The 22,465-nt window shown below is 42.8% G+C and overlaps 2 protein-coding genes across 3 annotated transcripts; one reads left to right on the forward strand and one right to left on the reverse strand.

Moving 5' to 3' along the window:
* Window positions 1-135: 135 nt before the first annotated feature.
* Window positions 136-4,089, reverse strand: ap5b1 (adaptor related protein complex 5 subunit beta 1). The gene is made up of 3 exons (XM_080846213.1): window positions 4,028-4,089; window positions 3,707-3,849; window positions 136-2,975 (listed from the first exon to the last, which is right to left on the reverse strand). Exons 2-3 carry the CDS (start codon window positions 3,845-3,847, stop codon window positions 336-338), a joined length of 2,781 nt encoding a protein of 926 aa, XP_080702339.1. The 5' UTR covers window positions 3,848-3,849; window positions 4,028-4,089; the 3' UTR covers window positions 136-335.
* Window positions 4,090-4,900: 811 nt separating this feature from the next.
* Window positions 4,901-16,778, forward strand: cdc42 (cell division cycle 42). 2 transcript variants are annotated; one of them, XM_080846026.1, is made up of 6 exons: window positions 4,901-4,959; window positions 9,806-9,949; window positions 10,070-10,142; window positions 10,850-10,959; window positions 11,457-11,654; window positions 15,226-16,778. In XM_080846026.1, the coding sequence occupies exons 2-6, from the start codon at window positions 9,845-9,847 to the stop codon at window positions 15,313-15,315; spliced, it is 576 nt and encodes a 191-aa protein (XP_080702152.1). In that variant the 5' UTR covers window positions 4,901-4,959; window positions 9,806-9,844; the 3' UTR covers window positions 15,316-16,778. The 2 variants fall into 2 exon arrangements, with proteins under 2 accessions (XP_080702152.1, XP_080702153.1); XM_080846027.1 differs by lacking the exon at window positions 15,226-16,778 and adding an exon at window positions 13,689-14,490.
* Window positions 16,779-22,465: the final 5,687 nt, after the last annotated feature.

A 22,465-nucleotide genomic window follows, 5' to 3' on the forward strand; every position in this document is an offset into this window, starting at 1 on the left:
CCAGGATTGAGTGCTGCACATGCATTGTCTAGGTCATGCCCTGAACACTATGACTTAGACAATGCATCTACTCTGTGTACACTTTTATGTACTTGATTCCTTCCAGTTCACCACAAAAATCATTAAAAGGTAGTATATAACATTTATTGTTTACATTTATTGGCTTATTAACTAATTACACTTATTAACACATAACTGAAGATTTCAGTGACGATTATGCCCCTGAAGTTTCTCAAATAAAGACATTAATTACAGCAAAAGGTTTAAAATTAAGTATTTACAAAAAAATACTATTACATAGCAGACCTAGCAGTAGCAGTCAATTTGGCTCATTTTCATGTCTTTGTGATTTTTAGTAAGTAAGAGTTAATATAAGGCAACAGTTCCCAGTTGTCGGTTCCTATGTCAATTTTGACTGCATCCTCAGTCAGATTTATCCTGAATAGTACATGAAACTGTGGCGGAAGGAAAAACAAGACCTTGCATTCTCCAATGTCGGATGGCTCGGATATCAGGAAGTTTCGGAAATTCTGTTTGTTCATTTCTTGAAGGGAATTCTCCTTGACCTCAAAACAGAATAAGCTGATCGCTGACCTATCAGCTTCTGTGGCACAGATATCTTCCCAAAGACGGTCAAAAACCTCTTCCTTGTAGGAGGATGATGATGATGAACCCACGGGTACAGGCATTGGCAAAAAGATGTCTGGGAATGACACTTTGACATCAGGAAGCTGAGTTCGCCAAGTGAGTCCATCTTCAGTGCTGAACACAGCAGTGACTTTAAAGCATGTAGGGTAGGGCTGCTTGGGCTTCAGCTTAAGACAGACCTCAGGGGACTTCCTCTCTCTGAACAGGCATGGGACACAGATGTCACATATGTCTTCATAATTTGAATCTTTCAAGTCAAAGCTCATACAGATTGAGAAAAGTTTATCAAACAGAGGTTCTGTCTCACCTAGGTATGCAAGTTTGTACTTCAGGGTAACCTCTGAGGCAAACTCTGAATCACTAAATTGACACCTATAGTGTTGAAGGACATGTCCCTCTGTAGTGGTGTCCTCTGTGGAGGAAGCTGCTGGAGGTGACCAGACTTGCTGTAACCTCACAAGCTGTAATATCGGCCCTGAGGTTGGGTGTATAGCGAGATGACTGGACAGCCCATCTGTTTCAGACATGATGGCAGACAAAGATCTCACTTTAGTCTGACCTCCATCCTGACCTTGCACCAACACACCCGATAGCTTTTCCAATGACAAATTTGTCAGTAAGGTGTAGTAAAACCTTGCGTGATCTCGAATGTCTGTGTCGTCATAGTGACCCGTCATGTGGTGAAGCAAATCAGCTAGCTCAATTGACACAGAGGCCTGGTTCACACATGGATGTAGGAGTAGATTGCGGCAAACTGCAAGAATCGCATTGCCTACTGGCCAACCTCCCCTCTCACAGAGGCTTGAGTGGTATAAGGCATTGAGCAGGAAGTGAATGGAGCTTCTTTGGGGTATCTGTTTCTCCATGGCTGCTCTTTTCAAGATTTTGAGATGCCAGCTAAAGTTCTGCAGGTTCAATTGAGATGGGGGCATCTCCACGACCAATCTCTGCAAGGTTTTTAGCAATTCAACAGGCCACACAGAATCCTCCAAGTGGTCCTGGATTCTATCGCACAAGTTGATTAGATTTGGGGCAAGACGACAGTGCCTTGAATACAGCTCTGATAACTTCTGAACAAGGACTTCCGTCAGTTTTACAATCTGAGAAAAGTAAGTAAGGAAAATAAAGACAGCACGAAAGGATGTCACAACCATTTCCCTGCGACCATGGTTATCAACAATTTTGAGAAGTGCCATCAAATGATCAAACAAGTAGGTCAGCCCTTTGCTCTCCTCTCCTTCATCAGCCTCCAGGTAAACCATGCACATGAGTTTCAGACGACTAAGCATGGTGCTACTGTCATTGAATACAGTCGGCAGGAGAGATACTGTAAGGTGAGGTGTGACCAGCACAGGTAAGCTTTCATCTCCCTGGCTTGAGAGGGGTCTATTCTCAGGGAAGTGACTTATGCAGTCTATATAAAAGAGCTTCTCTGGGACACTGAGCAGTGGATGCTGAGCCATACACACAAGACGTTTCAGGAAGAAGTTCTCATCATCAGTACTAAAGAGACTATCAGTGAATGCACTTTTCATCATCAGTATGGCATGGACCAACTCCACCTGAGCTGTCCCAAAAAGCCGCAAGAGTTGGGACTTGAACAAAGCAGGGGACAAGGCTGGTACCATAGAAACAACATCAATAACTTCTCTGAACAAAGCAGCCTGGGAGATGGGAGTTAAAAGGTAGGACTCTTCCAATAATGAAGACACAATGGATTTCAACTCTCTACAGTCCACACCTGTCCTAATTTGTGGGATCTCTTCCATTTGACTGACGAGGATGGGCGGTAAAGGTTTACTGATAGCTTTCCATCCTAATCCCTCATTGGCATATAGCAGTGTCTTAATATCTGTATCAGCAACTTTTTTCTTTTGACAGAGTTGGAAGACAGCATTCTTGAGTGCCAGTGTGTACAGAGAGCCATAGGCTTGATGAACAACAGTGATCTCCTGTTGCTTTAATTGATAAAGGGTTTCTAGTCTCTGTGACAAAAGTCCTGGGTAACTTATTTCTATCTCCCGCAGGCATTCGCAGGCTGTGGCTCGAATGGGCTGGAGGGACAAGCCACCCCTGTGGTCATTGGTGTCCTCAATGGTCTGAAACAGCTGGTCCAGGTAATCCTCTGCCACCTTGGGCTGTCTCTCCATGCAGGTTGTGCAAATGAGGACAGTAGATATGGCTAACATCAGACTGCATTTAAGACTGACTGCTTTCTGAGGCGTCTGGGCCAGAACGGACATCAATTCAAGTGTGGTCTCCTCTCCAGCTGAGACAGTGGGGCAGAGAATTGTGGGATGATCCAGGAATGCAGACAGCAGGAGGACCTTAAGGAATAAACAAAGAGAGATACTTATCACCACCTCATAGATGTTGATTTTTCTTACTTTCCTGTATCACTGCAGTATATGAATCTTTTGAATCATAACAAATTCCGAGTTCAACTGACTGGCCAAAACGCTAATCATTTACGCCACCTCCTTCCTGCATCCACAGAAAGTTTCAATCTGAAGGCTGTAACCCTGCTGAACTGTAGACACTTCACTGTTAACGTAGTTTAACTGCCATGCACATTTTGCACTGCTTGGATTCTTTTAGCAAATTGCACAGGCAGAACTACTACACATAACTACCACTATTGAATACTGTACATTCTATTACCCTACAGCTATTCTAGTATTCCATATCCCAACCATTCCATCTTTGCATATTATTTATATTACATGCAATCTACACACATTATCACAAGATACTGCACACAGTATCAATTATTCTGCAGTACTCTGAAAATCTGTAAATAATACTGTCGCTTTTGCATTTCATGTTAGCTGCTAACTGCAATTAGGTACACTGCACGTTTTAACTACTTAGATCAATGCAGTCAATGTTTTTGTATTAAACATTTGTAGGCTACTTTCAAGAAAGAAGTATTTCGAAGAGACCCGACTATAGGACGCACAACGATCACTACTATATTTTATGACAAATAATCATGGTCAGGTAAACTTATACATAACATCACATGCCAAACACTTGTGAACAACTCAAATAACGTTACCTTTGTATTATCACTAGCTTTGTCATCTCTCAGTTCGCGCAGCAGTTCCGCCAGGAAGCTCTCTGAAGTTGTGCTGTAGAGGAACTGAGACGGACTCAGTAAAAATGCAGATATTCTCTGACTCCAGGTCGGAGTGGCCATACCTGAAACAATACAATTTTAATTGTAGCTTTAGTATGCTATGCTATATTTGACTGTACAAACGAGGAGCTAAAATAAAAGTTTCAAAGCTAGGAGTTTTGTCTGTAAATGTCATGTGTTAATACATGCTCAATAGTTGCACGTATTAACAATGAAGTGTGTTTAAAACAGTGTACTTACTTATAACCTTTAAAGAGAGGTTAATTCTTTAACGTTCATTTCCAAACACAGCGTACCGTGGTCTTAAAATTATTTCTGCGAATCATGTGATCATAGTCATGTGATTTCGGGAACTACTTAATTTTGTTAAAGTTAAAGTCCCCATTTAATTATTTTATTACGTAAAATCTGACGACTTCCCCCTTCATAGCCCTGGGATTCGCATGCATTCATGCTAAAAAGCCTTTTCCATGTTTCTGTTGTTTTTTTAGTTGGGAACAACGTCAAATCGCAGTATCTCAACCGGTTATGTTTATTTACTTTGAAAGAATGATCTGACCCTGTTTCCAACCAATGCAACTCAATGCGGTCATCGTGTGGCAGTCTGTCGTATTGCAATCTGCAGAAAGAACTAGGTCAAAAATCTCTCGGGATTTAAGACGAAGTTAGACCTGGAAATCACGTAAAACACAACTGCAATATGAACGACATGTGTTTGGCATTGTCAGCTTTCTCGGTTAAAAGGTGCATATGCCTCGTGTAAACATGAAGATTGCGTGCTTTGCCATCTGCAAACTGACTTACTGTAACCAGTAAACAGAAATGCCATACACATTCTGTGTGTGTGTGTGTGTGTGTGTGTGTGTGTGTGTGTGTGTGTGTGTGTGTGTGTGTGTGTGCGTGGGGGGGTGTATACTGTGCTAAAATACAATACAGTACTATATTTATACAAACTGATTGATATTATACTCAACATACAATCCATATTATCTAATTTGCAATACCAGAATGTATAGGGTCAGAATACCACTTGTAACACACCAAGCTGGTTATGCTAATTGAGGAATATTTGACGTTGCGCAAAACGCGACGTGCCCCTGTACAGTGGTCAGGGAAACCCCTAGTGCGGACCTGCCAACGCCCGGTACAGAGAAACAAACAGAAAGGATACGGTAAGATGAAAAATATTATATTGGGATATGCTGTACACATTACCCAGTGAAAACTGACGCCTTGGTTTAAGAATGTGTTAGTGCATCACCAGTTTAAAAATGTGAATGCAAATGGTGTTTTTCAGCTCCATATTATATTTGCCAAAGGACATCAGCTAATGTTAGCTCGCTAGCTATCTTATGCTAACAAACCTACGTTAATATCATCGCTAGCTTGCTAACTGATGGTAAAGTAAGCTCTATAGCTTGACCAGTTATGCAGATTATATGAAGCTGTTTGAAGATGCCTCTGAAAACACGTTAGTTTTAACCCCAATTGTTGTGTCTTGGCAAGACCTATTGTCGCTCAAAGCTATCTAAAGTCAATTAATGTATTCCCCGTTTCACTGAAGACATGAAGAACTGATATATGCCAGCTAGCTAACGTTAAGTAAGTCGACAGGGAATGCGGCAATTGATCGAGCTACTTAAATAGCTAACATTAAGAAATGTTAAGCCAGGAAATGTTCGAGGCCGTCCTCGGATTGTAGCCAACGTTAACCCTAAAAACAAAAAGAGTTGTAACTACCCAGTGAATAGCGTTAGCTAGGTTAGATATAAGGGAACAGATTAACTAGTTATGTTCAGACTGGGGAGCAATTGACGTTACCCAGAGTTAGCTGGTAATGTTAGTAACGTTAGTCACCACTATTTTATCGTTAACGTTAACTTGGCTAAAGTTGTCGCTACTGTTCAAAGCAACGAAGTTATGTAATCAATATGTAGGGTGTCCCAATTTTGAAGACTATGAAGTCCGAAGCAGAACGAAATTAGAGACGTAAAAGATATGCTATAATAGTAACAGACAGATTTTGGTCTGTGTTTCGACTGGGCACTAGCACTAGCTGCACCGGAAGAAACACAGGCCTGTATTGAGCAGCTATTTCAGCAAAGAGGGGCTGTAGAGGGGCCGTTAGTTCAGCTATTTGGCGTACCCACACCCAACTGTGGTAAAATAGCTAGGTATTATAAACATGATCCCAGAGATGCAAGTGTATCATTGCTAATCTGCTATCTTTGTAATCTTGATTTACCTACATCATTTAACTGTTTGCTTGCCGAGTTAGTTAGCAATCTAGCTAAAGTGATGGAACATTGAATATGATTCTAAATAAGTGGAAGGACTAAAGGTTAAGTTAATTTAGCCTAAATGCCTTTAATTCATAGTTGCATTTCGTGAGGTTACACCCATCGTGGTTGGTGTAGAGAGAAAGGGGTGAACTTATTGATAATCTATCAAAAAGGAACATGCTGGTCTAGATGCTTGCAAGCTCTTCTACCTCCCACTCATAGAATTTTAGATGTGCACATTTTGCCTGTTAATGTCAAGCAATTTTATGTCTTTTTACAAAGGTTTCGTTTTTTTTAAAGGTTTGCCATTGGTAGTATTACTGTTGACATCCTCAGACATAAAACTACAGTGTAATGAGTGTCAGGGATGAGAACCAGTTAGTTACCTACACACAATCCACTTAACTTCAGCTCAATGTCAGTATTTATTTATCTGTGAAATATAAGGCAGACTGCCGGGCTGACCACATAAAGTATGGTTTAGATTTTCCTGTATATAGCAGGGCATTCCATTAATTAATTTGTATACTTTGGAACTCCCTTGTCCATGTTGTAGTAGTAACAGCCCATACTGAACAATATACAGGTTAAGTGTTTTTTAAACCCTCCCGTGTGTTAAATCAGTGAGGAAATGCAACTTCCTGTTTGGCTTATGTTGTGTGCCATCACAGGAAAGGCTCTAAGGCAGAAAAGAAATAACAGAGAATTCTGGGTATTCTGAAGCAATAAACTGTCAGACGCTTGGTATGTAGAAATGAGAGTTCCCTGGCACTAAAGAATCTGTAATATTATGATTCAAGTAAACCATTTAATCTTATAAATCTCTGTACCAAGTTGAACTGTTGTGATCCAGAAGTTTTTCAGAGAGTATACGTGATCTTTTGGTATTACTCTTCTTTTTGACATTTTGGTCTTTGCAAAGCAACATTTGTTGCTGAAATGTCTCCAGGGACATATGCCGTGTGCCTCAACTGAAGTCGGTTTTTTAAATGCTGCTGGTGTCCTGCTTATGTTTGTGTTATTGAAGCTATCTCTAGCCCTGACGCGTTGAAGTTTTGGAGGGGAGGGGTGCTTCTGAAGTGGCAGGCAATAGCAGGAAGGCTGATGAATGCACCAGCAGGCTGTGGCCATTGTTTTAGTGAGCATGCTCACACTCTACAGTGGTCAGATTTCCTGCCTGTGTTTCAGCTCCCTCCGGTTCCATTCAGGAGATGGGGCTCAGAGCAGAGTAGTTTGCCGTTTTAGCTTATAATACAAATACCCAACTGCTCACCACATCCTTAGGTTAAGAACACTGTTGAGCAATCACAACAAGTCAATAATAATAAAAAAAAGAGTAAAAAGAAATAACCATGTGCAAACACACACAGAGAGTCTAAATGTGTTGCTGTCTGGCTGCTGGTCAAATTGTGATGGTGTGCTTTTGTTGATGGGTTGGGCTGGAGGGCTAAGTGAAAGTCTGAGGATGATGAGCCTGAGCGGATGATTGCTCTGCACTCATGTGGGTGGGGCTCCAGGGATGTGGTGGAAGTAGACCAGAGCTGCTCTACTCCCCCAGGTCTCGCCTCGTCTATCTGCCTGCTCTCCTTCCCTCCCCAGTGGCGTACTGCGCTAGACCCCTAGACCCCGCTAGGACAAGTGCTTACCCATGCAAGCACTGACCACAGTGGCTTACAAATACCTGAATTTCACAGCAAATAAAATGTTCATGTGTCTAAAAATGTAAACAAGTTTAAAGCCATGGCAGAAGTTTTTTTGACCCCCAAAAAAGCAACCTCAGGTTCCATGGTTGATTGAAAACTGTGTTTTGACTGTTAATTAAGATTGCTGAATCTTCACATATCCCATGTTTTTTTCATCTGTAGGGGATGTTTTCTTAGGGCGTTGTTGCTGGTGTAAAATAGCTTGTCAGCTAATTGAGAGAACTGGTGACACTGTAGTGGCTACATAATCATTTTCAGATAAATGTATCTACACTCCACACATGTTAAATCCTTCTTTCACTCCTCCTTGCAGTTCTTGTCTTCAATAATACTGAGCTTGTTTTCAGCTGAACCTAATGTCTGTCCATCGAGTTGCTGCCATCAACCAACGAATCTTTCGTTAATTATTATTATTATGATTGAAAATCTGCTGCAAGAAACTATGGTGATGTGCTTATCTTAAACATTATCTTTAAAGCCTGCTCAGTGTGCAATACCGCATGCATGTTCACAAAGCAAATGCTGCTGCTTAAAGCAACTCAATGCTGTCATACTTGGGAAACAGAATAGGACCTCTCAGGCCACCAACATTGCATTGTTAGTGTCCTCTCTGGGCTGAGCCATTGTTTGTGTGTCTCCCCCCGCATTGTTGCTGCAATGGGCCTCAGAACGTTTGCAGGCGATGGTTCATGTCCAGAACTTAGCTTCACATACTCATTCTCTTTCTAAACCCTCTGCGTTGGGTTTATCGTTTGTGTAAGCTAGAGTCTGAGGGCACCCTATGTCAGGGGTGCGCTTGGAGCGGCCGCGTTTGCACGCCTGCCAGCCTGCCTGGCAGTGACCTACTATCCTGCCCGAAGTAGGGCCAGACGGAGAGGAGTGGGGGGTGGTGGCAGGGGCAGTAGGGAAGCTGGTGCCCCAGGGGTCAGTTGCTCCCTTTGAATTTTCCTCTGGCCATAACTGCCATCATTGTCACCCTGTGATGACAAGACCGACTAGGCTCATGCACATACATGCATATAGAGCACACTTTTGTTGCACACTGAATGCAATGTTCATACGCACACAGGCAGTGAAAACCCTTTTGTGTTGTAGAATTTAGCTTATGTGCATGTTCGTTGGACTAATAGATGGCACTGCTCCCATTTATGTTCCCCGTCCTTTTTACTTTGTTGCATCCATTGTAGTGGAGTTGTGCTCTTTTGTAGTCGTAAACAGGAAGCTTTGAAGTAAATGCCTCCTTCTTGTGCGTCAGATGTTCAGGGCAAGGGGCAGAAATTAGTGCGGTCTAATATTTAGGCCTACACGGATTGCATCAGGTGCCGTACATCTATGTCATATTCAATTGTCATTGTAGAAAGCCCTTCTAGATGATTGGGAAGCTACCAGGATAACACAATCAACTGCAATTTAATTTCCCTCATCACATGGCTGGAAAAATTGCTTGCTTCAACAACCGCTTCTCCTCTCTGGGCAAATATGATGTTGCTGAGAATATGGGAACTCGATATTAAATATTCATAATTTCATCATACACTGATGTATATTTAAGCACTCTTAACATATTGATATGGTGGCATGAAAAGATTTCTATTTTCTGTGAGAAACTATCCCAGTTGATGAGTGGGAGGCTGATGCTCTTTTTTTAGCGGCTTCTGCAAAGCCCTGGCAACGAACAGGAGAGCAGAAATACTTCTGTGGATTTAGCATTTGTCAGCTCTGCTATTTAGCCACTTCTCATTATGTGCTAAAGTTGATAAGAGAGGAAAGGCTTTGCGTAATATTGCATGTCGACATAGGAAGCACACATAAGTCATTGGCTGTGAAATACAGATGGTCAGCATTGCAGAAGTAGAGTATTCCCACAAGTCAATGCTATGGAAGCGGACATTAATCATCTTGAGCTGTTGGTTATCTAATTCCCATTCTTTTTTTCATACGTAGCCAGTACATGAATCATATTCAGTCAGAAAGCGATACTGTGCTGATAATTTGTGGTGACATCTCCCCCCTCTGTCTCCTCCTCGGGGCAGATCTTGAATGAAAGCAGTGTACCCTGAAAGAGCACAGCTATGCAGACGATTAAGTGCGTTGTGGTCGGTGATGGTGCCGTGGGTAAAACCTGCCTGCTCATCTCCTACACTACCAACAAGTTCCCCTCGGAGTATGTTCCAACGGTGAGTGCGTGGCCCCAGGCCTCCAAAGCATGTCTTGCTCTCTTTATGAAATTCTTGTCTTTGTGCTGATTTGGACCTTCTCATCTTATTATTGTCTCTCTTTATGTGTTTTGTCTGTAGGTGTTTGATAACTATGCAGTAACGGTTATGATCGGCGGAGAGCCCTACACTCTTGGACTTTTTGACACTGCAGGTAGGGTACCCAATCTATCTTCTAATGTCTGGTATGGGTGTTTTACAATCCATTTTCAAGCATTGTTGCCCTGTCAGCTAACTGGGCTGGGGTTATATTTCTGAAGACATAGCATGTTGACCAGGTGATCATTTTATATAATACTGTGAGACTTCTAATAATGCCCAAGTCTCCAGTAATAGGCATTTGTCCTCCAAATGACGGTTTGATCACTTGAATACATTTTCAATATTTTTAGATTAAAGAAATCCACCCTTTTTGGCTAGGAGGATAAGCGACTCCGAGACCATTAGATCCATTAGATCCTAGATCTTGGGGCACTTTTCTGACTGCTCACTCTAAAGCATCATAGCTCAACATTAACTGAATAGTTAATCACTCATTGAACACAGATGCCAGCTGTTGTAGTAAAGCTGTTGTCTCATAAGCACATGTAAGGAAACTGATTTGGTACAGGGCTGCAGTCAGATATTGATCGAAAACAGCACACAAATAGGTTCTATTTGTTTGTTATGTAAAGCTACCATGTTTTGAATGTGCCAAATAGAGACAACAAGGCCATGGGTCTAAATGGATCTTTCCGGCCTGAGTTACTTTGGTCAATGGTAATGAAGATGAGATGAGATGAGGTCCAGGAGAACTTCGCCCAGTAGTACAGAAGTGTTATCCCTGTCCTGACACTCAGTTCCTCTCGCTTCTCTCCACAGGTCAGGAGGATTACGATCGGTTACGACCCCTGAGTTATCCTCAGACGGATGTGTTTTTAGTCTGCTTTTCCGTCGTCTCGCCCTCCTCGTTTGAAAACGTCAAAGAAAAGGTGAGCGTGCCATCAGCACTCAGTAAAAACACCATAGCCCTTCTTAGAATTGCTCTATGTTAGTGTTGTGTTGATGATGGTCAGAAAGCCTTTGTACTCAAAATACACCCATTAGACTGTGCCGCACTTCAGTAAATCATAATCTGTCACTTTGTTTGACAGGGCTGTCATTAAAAAAAACATCATAATCTGTTCTTTTTTATTTGCTTAAATTATAGACATATTTCTTTGCCTGGAGCTTGCTTGAAGGGATAATTGTATAGGGATGGTTAAAAAAATTAAGACCAACCCAAAAAAGGCATACCATTAACCAAGTTTTAAAGTTTGAGGGCCTACACTTGAGTATATTAAGAGGTGAAAAGATATAATGGGCAGCTTCAAGGAAAAACAAGCTGCTGTTTTCTACAGGCACAAGTCCAGATGTATTCAAATGTTAAAGGTCTTCTGATTAAAGGCACAGTTCATCAGTTCAAGTGTTTTGCTGTCCCTCTCTTCAGTGGGTCCCAGAGATCACCCACCACTGTCCAAAGACCCCTTTCCTGCTAGTGGGAACGCAAATTGATCTGCGGGACGACCCCTCCACCATCGAGAAGCTGGCCAAGAACAAGCAGAAGCCCATCACCCCGGAGACGGCCGAGAAGCTTGCCCGAGACCTCAAAGCAGTCAAATACGTGGAGTGCTCCGCCCTCACACAGGTACGTTTGTCCCAGAAACACACACACACACACACACACACACACACACACACAAACACACACAAACACAGTTTTGGCACCGGTCACAGCCAGCACTGACTCAAACTAGGGGCTAGTGCTATATGAAATAAATGTCTGGCTACATTGTAAGTATTGCAAAGATGCCTAGTCAACACAAGCCTGTTCCATCTATTTTGGCCAAAAAGAAAAACGCAGGTAAGTGTTTTTTTTTCTATTACTTTGTCTCATTCTTGAAAGACACATGGTAATTAAAAAACAAAACAAGAAAGTGGAGACAAGAAAGCACGTTGGTGTAAGGCTCAGAGACACTGGTGGTTGGGGGTGTAATGCTTTGTGAAATGTTCTGGAACCTTTCCACTGTTCAGCCAAATCATTCAGAGCACGGTGAGTGAACCTTTATGCTGGCATTTCCGCTCGAATGTGTTTTTGTCGCAAAATGATTGCCATCTGAGCCCAGCACGATTTCCTTGGCACAGTTAGATAATCCTGCTTGTTGCAGCAGAACTGTGCAGCAGTCTGTTTCATGGTTGATGACGTAGGTATTCATGTAGGTAGCTGTGTAGATTCAATGTCTGGTAGGGTTTTTGTTTTCTCTCTCAGTAGATTGAATATCTGTTATTATCCAGTGGTAAACGAACGCTGGTTGTGATAAGTAATGCAAAACCAAACCAAAAAACTCCATCAACTCTTAAGTCATCATAAGTACCAACAGAAAGTGGAGCAACGAGGACAACCGCAGCTTATTTGCATGCAGGGAAGGCAGCACACAGCAGACACGTCACTGATGCAGTGCGGTCTGTGGGCACTGTTGTGTTGGTCTGCAGTGGTATAGTCCCTATTCAGTAGCATAGTTTGGACAAGATGCCATCGTTTAGCCATGCGTGCCCATGCATTCATGTCTCTGGGGAGAGATGAACCTGTTCAGCAGTGACGAGAACACGAGACTTGGTGATCTTCAATTTCCTATGAACTTATCCCTATTAGTATCTGTCTGCAGATGTATGGCAGCAGATGACACCACTTACGCATTCAGTGAGCTTTTGAAAATAAGCCCAATTCCCCTGTCTGACAGACCACGTCCTCAGGATTGTGATGACATTCGTTTACAGTGACTTTGCACAACATTGGAAAGTAAGTTAGAAATGTCGTTTAACGGTCCAGGCTTTCGGCTCCTGAATTCACAAATGCAGAGAAATTAGCTGTAATTGATCTCTTGTCCCATGATGAAGTCGATACATGCGACCTCACGTAATACACTCCCAAAACAGCCACTGAACTGCATGCAGGGTATTGTTTTGGTGCACACAGAAGGTATTGAAGTCATGTGCTGTGAAGTAGATTATCTAGCTGAATGAACAACAACAAGCCAACACAAGGATCTTGCACAAGCTTAACTGACACATCCCTCTTTGAAGAGGATGAAGAGCATTTCTCAGGGAGGGCGGTGAACCAAATCTGGCTGTTGTGTCATCCGGTTGGCTATTTCTCACTTCTCCTCCCCCCCCCCCCCCCAACAAACACCCTCTGCTTTAGTCGGCGACCTGATGCTTTAGCGTGCTTTCTCTCTGTCAGCAGCTTGAGGATAATCGCCAGGACACCTGATTTCTGCCTCTAGTGATTTTTGCCTCAAAAGAATGTAAAAGTGCTTTGTAGTTTCATTCTCTGCCTTCCCCTTCTTACACTGTACACCTCATTACAAAGAGGTAAGCAGCTTCATTTAGTTTCCTTCTCTCTCTCTCTCTTTCTCAGTGTTCAGTGTTTCCCACACATTACCTTTGCTTTGGTGGGTCACCAAGGTGTATTAACAGCCACTAAATGCATTCCCAGAAGCATTATTTTCCTAGAAAGCTGTTTTTCCCCCCACCCCGTGTGTATTTAAGACTTGTGGGGAAAACCATTCGACACACTGAACCTGCTATACAGTTCTCTCTCTGTCTGCTTCTAACCTGTTCCGTAGGCTGAGTGCTAACCTTGGTGCTTTCTTCTCTCTCCTCTCCCCCTCTGTCTTTGTAGAGAGGTCTGAAGAATGTATTTGATGAAGCTATCCTAGCTGCCCTTGAGCCTCCAGAAACGCAGAGAAAAAGGAAGTGCTGTATATTCTAAGCCCGCTTTCTAAATCCCTCCCCCCCCCCTCCCTTCACCCAAATGTCTGCTGCTTCCTTTGGTTTACCTCCTGTTCAGAAATGATTTCAGCTCCTAAGTTTCCCTGAATCCCCCCCTCCCTTAAATTAAACTGTGCTGACCATCTTACAAATGTGAACCATGTTCATTACCAAAACTCTTTATTTTATTTATTTTTGTTGTATTTTATTGCTGTGGTATTGGCATTGCCTTGTCTTTTTCTTTTCCTCTTTTGGTTCTTGCCCCTCTCTTCCTGTCTGAAAAAATTTCAGGGCACCCAGCCCTGCCATCGCCTCTGAACGCCAGTGCCGTGAGCCGTACCCCGGCGGGGACGACCTCTGTCGTCCCTAGGTTAAGAGTGTGTGTATGAACTGTTAGGAGGTACCGGTGAGGATGTGTTTTCCGTTTACGACCTGTTTGCCTTGTGTTTTCTTGGGTTTGACTATGATTTGGAGAGGGCTCAGTAAGAAAAGATAAAAAAGGAAGTGGTCCAGTGTTAAAGTGACGGCGCGGTATTGACCCGCCGCATTTCCGCTCTTAAAGCCAGTTTTTAAAACCCATTCCTTTACGTCTATGTATTATTTTGTACTACAGCCATGTACCATAGAATATGATATCAGAATTATGTATGGTTAGACTTTGCTATCAGGATTGGTTCCCATCCAGAGACCGTCTGGGGAAATAAACTATTAAAGCTCCGTAATATTTAAAAAAAAAATTAAAAAAAATCTTGTGAACTGATTTGTGACATTAATAAAGGTCAACCTAAATGAACATGAACTGGTCTCTATCTCTTTCTTCCATGACATGCACATTCATAATTAGAGGTGTGTTTTGATTCTATGAGCTGCTGATAGGAGCTGCAGAAAGAGCCAGTTAGTGAACTGTCCCAATGCACTGTAGAAGGGTAACATTTGCACTTAACGCAGCCCTCAAATTCCTGTGCAAGTATTTTCTCTGTTCAGTAATATTTTTAGGATGTATTTTTTGTTTGCCTGAGCCTGTGTTCTCTTGGAAATCCACTTTCTTGTGTTTTTCGGTTTAGTTCTGTTTTTTGGTGCAATCAGATTAAAACGCTGCAATTCAAATCTGCACATTATCCCTATCCTCCCCTTTTCATTCAAATCCATTTGTTGTGGTTCCTTTTATCACCAATGTACAGTCCACCTCTTCCAAATGTTTGTCTGTTTTCATGTGTGTTACTTTGTGAGTGTGTTTGTTTTCATCAAGTACTCATTGTCTTCTGTAAACTCTGGTAAACACCCTGTTCCTCACCACCAGCCGCCGGTACCCCAAGTCATAGGGTGCCTCATCACGGCTCAATAGAACACTCCGTTCTGTCTGTCTGTCTGTCTGTCTGTCTGTCTGTGTAATTATGATTTTCTCCCTCATTGAGCCTCCCATGTCTCCCCCTGCTTTGTGTTCACAGAAAGGACTAAAGAATGTTTTTGACGAGGCGATTTTGGCAGCCCTGGAGCCCCCTGAGCCCAAGAAGAAGCGCAAATGTGTTTTGCTATGAGAACCCCACACACACACACACACACTTTACATACACTCTCATGCACACGCACAGACACAGACACACACACACACACACACACACACACACACACACACACACACACACACACACACTTACAGTCAGGCCCATACACCTATGCATATGCACACACATTCTAACACTTCGTTTCCCCTCACTTCCACCCCCCTCCTTCCCTTTCTCTGCTAAGGCTGACCATCAGCTTTGCTACCCTAAAGCAATTTATTCCTAGTTACAAGTGTTTTATGGTTGTGTTTTGCTTTGCAATGAAGTTTCAAACGATGGCCGGGTGCATGCCATAGTGGACAAAATAGACACTTTCCGTTTTTCTTTTTTGTGAAATTTTTTTTTTTATTATTGTTTTTATTTTGAATCCCAAACGTTTTATGATCACTAGGGCTTTCACTAGAGTTTTGACTGAAATATGATCTTAGCTTTGTGCTTCATGGTGAACCTTTTTGAGTCCTCGCCTTGTCTTACGGCCAGTGGGCCAGTTCTGGCGGAGAGCTATGCGCAGGAGAGAGGCTTCCTGAGCTGTGGCAGAGGGTTCTGAAGCCAGTCATTTGATTTGGGCGTGAGACTGTCAGCTCTTCAGTTTAAGTATGGTCGCCCTTTTGAAATGGAGCTGGTAGGACTGGCATGCTGCTTAAACTCTAGTCTCTCAGCAACCCCCCCCCCCCCCCCCATCCACATGCACCTTGGGCTTCATCTAGAGCCTCACCTGAAGTGCTTGCAAAGCTTTGTTCCTGTAATTTGTTTTTATTTTTATTTGCCAACACCTCTGTTTGAAGGAGGAAAGATGTCTCCAGCAGTGAATTGCGCGACTAAAGTAATTAAACGCTTTATTTGTGGATTGGTGTTAAGCGAGTTGTCGGAGAAAATTTGTCTTCTCAAGCAGGGAGAACTTTCTAACAGTGTTAGTACAGGAGGTGTGATCTATTGCGTTGCCAGGGACCATGGAGGCGCTGAGCCGGCGAGACGTGGGTGATGTTCCTGGGCTGTAGGTTAACATTAACAAATAATGATGTAAGCTGAAGTCATAGGTTCCGCTTTTTTATTGTATTTCTTTCTCTGTCATCATTCACTTCTCTCTTTCATGTTTATTTTTTTTCGTCTTGTTTTCGTGCTGTTTAAAATCTTATGAATTTATTTCTTTTCAATTTTTTTTAGAAGACAGACTCCTACCAAACTCTGATCCACCTTTTTAAGTCATTTCAAATAATTGCAAGAATGAAGAATCCTAAAAAGAGAAGTCCTCCCTCCAGAGCCAAATGTTGCTCAGCAGGTGGATTAGAGTCTGTGGGACTCGTGCAGTCTGTCATGCAGACATTTGTTTTTGTTTTACTGTTTTGTTTGTTTTGGTGTAAAACCAAATGCTATGTATTAAGTCTGTCTTGTCAATGCATTCTTTACAAAGATATTAAACTTATACCTTAATTGCCTTTACCAGATTTCCTAGGCATTTTCTGAGGTTTCTGAGATATTAATATTAATTGTAAATCTATGCAAGAAACTACACAAGTACAAGTTGAAAAGATAATAAATATTAAAACAATTGTTTTATGGATCGTCTCAGCAGTAATAGCATTGAATCACTGAAGACTTGGATAAAAGTAAATCATATGTCTCCTAGTAAGTCTTGTGTTGTAATGGATTTACCATGGGATTGAATTTGGCTCTGATGTAGTTGGCAATTTGTAGGTAGTTAAAGTGATTAGTTTTAAACATCTAAACTAATCCAATACCTTGAGACGGTGCAACTCCAATTAGTAACTGTGATTCAACCATTTGCTTGTACAGTGTACAGATTTAGGACTTGATTTAGATCAGCCTTTGAGCATAGATTTTCCTACCTTTTACGCTGTCAACATTTCAGCAGGTTAGAGGGCTTCTGAGCAGCGCATCTGTGGAACTTTAACTTGCTCAGTTTAGGTCTATGCTTGATTGTTGGTGATTTGAGGTCTTCTCTTGCTTGTTCTTAAACTTGATTTTTATTTGTTAGGTATAGTACCCACTGAAAAGATATTTCTAGTGGGTGAAGAAACCATGCTTTGGGGTGCACTGTGGTTTCGCCAGAATTGATTCTTCTGATCTGTTTGTACTATTATTGTATAGTGTTTAAGCATCCACGCACAATCTGCTCAAAATGCTTTTTACAATTGCAAAGAATTTAAAAAATCCTTCAAATACACTGAAGGGATTTATGGACTCCTAAATCAGGTGCAGGAACTGTCGAAGACCAGTAGGGGTTGCTGCATAGCCAAAAGTGACTGAAGACTTGACCAGCTTCTGTGACAGTTTTTGAGGGTTGTTACATGAAGGGGCAGATCAGATCACACCTTCCTAGAAAAAACCCTTGCAGTAGGCCATCAACTATTTTTAATTTTTTTTAGATGGAAGGTGAAGACTTTTTTTTGTTATATAACCTGGGAAATCAGCTGTTCTCCTGTATTGCAGGTATACATGTTAAACTTTTAAAACATGGAAATTCAGAACAACTTACACTGTAAAACAGCTCTTTCTGTGTTTGTCCTTCCAAACAACGCTGGTAGACATCCAAGATGCTCTTGCTTGGCTTTAGGGCAGTTGTTAATGAAAGTGGATACTTAAGTGAGATGTCCCCTTTTAAGATTTATGGCCATCTATGGGGCTGTTGATGGATGGGGTGTCAGCTGGTGAGAATTTGTGTCTTAGGCTTTTCCTTTTTCTCTCAGGAGATGTACCAAAAAGGTTTTGTGTGTTGCTTGAAAACCATTAACTTGTACACTTTCAACTCTTGCTTTTGGAATATTTCAATATTTGGTCTTCAGGATGTTGCTTTCAACAAATCGTAGGTGACGGTCAAAATACACTCCAATTTTAGACACTGCATATGAGGTCTAAATATTTTCTGTACATTGTGAGGCGTAAACAGAACCCAGAAGGCATGAAAAGTGTCCTACTTCAGCAAGTGCCTCTACAGGTTGCCCCTGTGGCAAGATACTCGGTTATATTTTTTAAGAAACAGGGGAAAAAAAAGCATTCCGTGCGTTTCTGGAGTGCTCTCTGTCAGCGAGCACTTACACTAAATAGGCAACCGAAGCAATTCATCATCACACATGTGGGATGGCTGACATTCCTGTGTTACAGTGTTGAGGGTGCCCACCTGCAAACATCGCCTTGGATCACTCAGGGCCACCGCAATACTGACCCTCATCCTGTTGGGTCTGCTTACCTCAGCCTGCCAACATCCACTCACTACCCTGATAACATCAACTGCACATATGAAGGGGAACATACCTGTGCACTCAGAATTTTGGAGATGGTGTCACCCTTTTGTCGGCCTGAAAAGGCTGTTCCAAGGTCGGTTAAAGGTAAAGTTGATTCAACCTTAACTTGCTATTTTTCATTATGAATGTGTACTTTGGATGATTTGAATTCAGATGTCCAACATCTGACTTCCTTCTGACCTTCTGAAGTTCCTTTAAATCCAGGGGGCCTCTGCTTATTTGGACCGCTTATTAGCAAAGTGAACAATGAATTTGCATTTTTTTGCTTTTGTTCTGGGTTACTGTGTGGTTAGATGTCATTTGAAATAATGGTCAGTTCTCAGGGGTTGGATGTGATGGATGGTAAAGAAGGTCTACTGTGTCTACTCCCCCTTAGCTCTGACCCTAATTGGAGAGAGGCTCTTATCCAAAGCAAACACCACGGCTTGTGTCCGCCTCCTCAGTCAACCCCCACTTATCACTGCGGAAAAGAGAAGCCTCCCTCAGGATGGCATTCCACATCGCATCTGTGGACCCCTGTCTTCTTGAGCCAGCTCTAGGGGAGTTCCCAGATCGTACCAAAGGCATGTGTTTGGGAAGCAGTGTTGCACTGGAGAAATGTTAAAAACAACAAAGGAAAATGTTGCGCTTTAATAGTCCAATAATCCACTCAAACCAATGTCAATGATTCATCATTTGAGGCAGTATAAAGGAGAGGCTGGGCATGAAAGGGAGAGGGATTGCCTAAGATACCAATATGCCAGTCAAAGCTAAACATGCTCGGAATGTATTTAAAGGCCAGCCTGTGGACTGAAACTATGCATAATAAAATACTCTTGCCTCATTTATCAAAAGCCCCTCATCTTCTGCTCCAGCTCCTCTGTGTGATACCCTCCCTATAGACACCTGCACCATGATAACTTTGGATATGTTTATACCCCATTTTGACTGTACTGCAGTAATATGCAGTGCCAAGTGCTGAGTAGTTGTACACTCACTCCTTTCTCATGAACCTGAAATGTCAAATACAGACTTGAACCTGCTGCTTTGACTTAGGTCAAGCATTAATTGTGTGAGTAAGATTTCTGATTAATATTAGCAGTGTTGTTCTCCAGGCCTTTCTGGCTCTCAATTGTAATATCTGACACATTTTTTGTTGCTTTTGTTGACGATAACTAATGTATGGAGTGCAACTGTGCGTGTTTTGAAAACGGTGATGGGAATCTGGAAGGCCATGAGGTTTTAATTACTATGGTCAAATGTCAAGTCATATTTTCCAGTTTGTGAAGACCACCAGTGTAAACACAATCAACAAATCATAGCTGTGAGATGATTCAGAGAAGAAGAAAAAAAAACTTTTTCCAAGTGGTAAATCAATTACATGGTCCAAGATGGTGTGTGCAAATCGTGCCCTGAATGCATCACTCGAAAAAAGAAAAATATTAGCCTACAGATTTTCAGAACATAGCTCACAGCTCATCCTAATGTACATCTCCAGGGTCATACAGAGAGGAGGGAGCAGCCTTCGGGCAGAGCCCAGCATGCCATCATGTCTCAGAGCTGTCTGAGTGCGTTGATTTACCATTGCTCTCTCATGCACGGTTAGAGTGAGGGAGGGCTTCACATCATAAGTCACTCTCCCAGGCAGCACAGTCATAAAATCTCAACAGACATGGACGGGTCCTCCATTGATTCGTATGCCACTCTCCCTCTGAGATTATGGAGCTGTGCCAGGCCCCAAGGCCCGGAGAGGAGAGGATCCTACAGACGAGCCCTTCGACAGCACTGAGAACCATGGCACTGGCAGCTGCACCTCAATGCTCCACATGTTGTGATATGCTAACCCCCTCAACCGCTGACAAATAGGCTGGTGTGGTGTCAGTGTGGTGTCTGTTATGATATGCTAACTCCTTTGCTGCTAATGGAAACATGTAGCCTTATGTCTGGAGTGCAGGTGCAGCCGGGTCTGCCCAGAAGCCTCTGACAGGTGGGCCTACAGCCCTGAGCACCTTGTCTCATGCTTCTGCTCTCGCAGCAGGTAGTACCCAGAGAGAGAGTTGTTGTGTCCAAACAAGCACACGCATCAGTGCAAGACACAGGTGGGAGTTAACCACTCTAGGGTCTCCGTCATAGCTAATATCATCTCAACCAAAAGAAAACAGATTACTGGGATGACAGAAGCACCACTTCCATGGAGCTTTTTGGCTTCCCTTAGCAGGCTCCTGAGGGGTGGAACATCGAAGATTGGTCTAAAATAAGTCTCCTCTCTTCCAAGGGAACAACCGATCTCAGCAGCCCGCATAGTTGGGCAAACTATGGAGATAGGCCCCCATCATCCCTGTTGGACTATGCTGATGTATGTTAGTATTCATGGCTGAACGCAGACATGCATCTTGTGTGCAGGCCTTTGCTTTGACACGGCTAATGAGTCAATGCAGTGACTTTCCGATGGTCTCTGCTGAGACAATGTTTAACATTGAGGCACTGCCCTAGCAATATCAAGGGGATCGCCCTGCCTGGAAATTATAATCATACACCAAGCCTCGCTGACATCACAACAATGGCATTTTACATTACAGTATGGCAGTTCAACTGAAGGCTGTATGACTACATCTGTACCCAGTCTAAGTTGAACCCAGTTATTCGAAGATGTTTAAGCTGGCTGGAGTCAGTTGAGCCATTCATGGCCCCTTTTTTCAACTTTCTTAATCAAACATGCCTCGTGCGGTCTGCACTTTGCCATAGCTTGAGAATGGCCATGACAAAATGAAAAAGCAAAAGCAGGCCTACTCTGAGCCACGCATATAAACCAAGCCAGTAGGTCAGCACTTCATTGATGGAATCAAGTGCTTAATGTGTTCTAAACATGGACACCCCTATCATTCATCAGTGTCAATTTCATCCCGATTGTCTTTTTGAACATCCGTGGAATGGAGGTGATGTCCTGGGCAGTAATATGTCTGCTTCGAACACCTATGGCTCACCCTGCTTCCTAGCACCCTTTCGCAAACATGTATCCAGCACAAACTCTTCGTGGAAACTGAGCTCAGTTGTCTTGCTTGGTGTTGGAAAAACCCACTGCAGCAGCCTCTGCAGTAGCACACAGGCCTTTGCCATGCATTGTTATTCATTATTCACCCTGGGTTCTTTCAGGGTTTTGGGCAGTGTCTGTCAGGGGCTCTCGTGTGTATTGCACAACTTGGCGTTTCAAGGAAAGAGAGGAAAACAGAAGGGAGGGCAGGGGAAGGAGGGGAAAAAAGTATTGAAACTGTCATCACAAACAAGAAACATCTGTCTCATTTGTGTAACTTGTTTTCTTTTAATATGAGAAGTATGTTGGTAGAGATCTGTGAGTTTTGAAGCAGGCTTGGGAGGGGAGTGCGCGGAGCACTTTGGGACTGCTTATCCTTTTTGCTTTCGGGTTTCAGTCGTGGAATTACCCGCCAGACCTGCACAGGGGTTAACCCTTCCCCAGCACCCTTCCTCCAAGTGGCTCCGTACCCAGGTGCCTAAGCCTGGTCCTGGCAGCCCCAAACACCAACGGCTCGTCTCACTTATCCCCTCTTCCTGCCCCCGATCCTCAATAGAAAACCTATGCAGCCATTCAGGCAGGTAAACATCTGTCTGCACAGATCCATCCAAGTGTTTCATCACTCATCATGTGCAAGGTGGAATCGTACAAAGATTGACTTTGTTCCTCAAACACACACCCCATCAGGTAAACGACAGATAGGAGGCATCGGTTAGCTTGGCTAAGTTTGAGGTGTTTTTGGCTGTTTTCCTCCAGTTACCTCAGCAAGTCACTCGAGTTTACTTTGTTTAGCTGACACTAACACAGTTATGAGAATCTCCCTTATCACCAGGCCCCTCTTGTCCAGACT

The sequence above is a fragment of the Sprattus sprattus genome (genome assembly GCF_963457725.1).
Source record: "Sprattus sprattus genome assembly, chromosome: 10".
Classification (NCBI taxonomy): Eukaryota; Metazoa; Chordata; class Actinopteri; order Clupeiformes; family Clupeidae; genus Sprattus; species Sprattus sprattus.

What these genes read in the sequence shown, in the direction of transcription:
- ap5b1 (XM_080846213.1), bottom strand. Translation starts at nt 3,847, where the DNA reads ATGGCCACTCCGACCTGGAGTCAGAGAATATCTGCATTTTTACTGAGT. An exon ending in AAGCTAGTGATAATACAAAG is followed by an intron (nt 2,976 to 3,706) that starts GTAACGTTATTT and finishes TTATTCCTTAAG; the next exon opens with GTCCTCCTGCTGTCTGCATT.
- cdc42 (XM_080846026.1), top strand. Translation starts at nt 9,845, where the DNA reads ATGCAGACGATTAAGTGCGTTGTGGTCGGTGATGGTGCCGTGGGTAAA. An exon ending in CCTCGGAGTATGTTCCAACG is followed by an intron (nt 9,950 to 10,069) that starts GTGAGTGCGTGG and finishes TTTTGTCTGTAG; the next exon opens with GTGTTTGATAACTATGCAGT. An exon ending in TTGAAAACGTCAAAGAAAAG is followed by an intron (nt 10,960 to 11,456) that starts GTGAGCGTGCCA and finishes CCCTCTCTTCAG; the next exon opens with TGGGTCCCAGAGATCACCCA.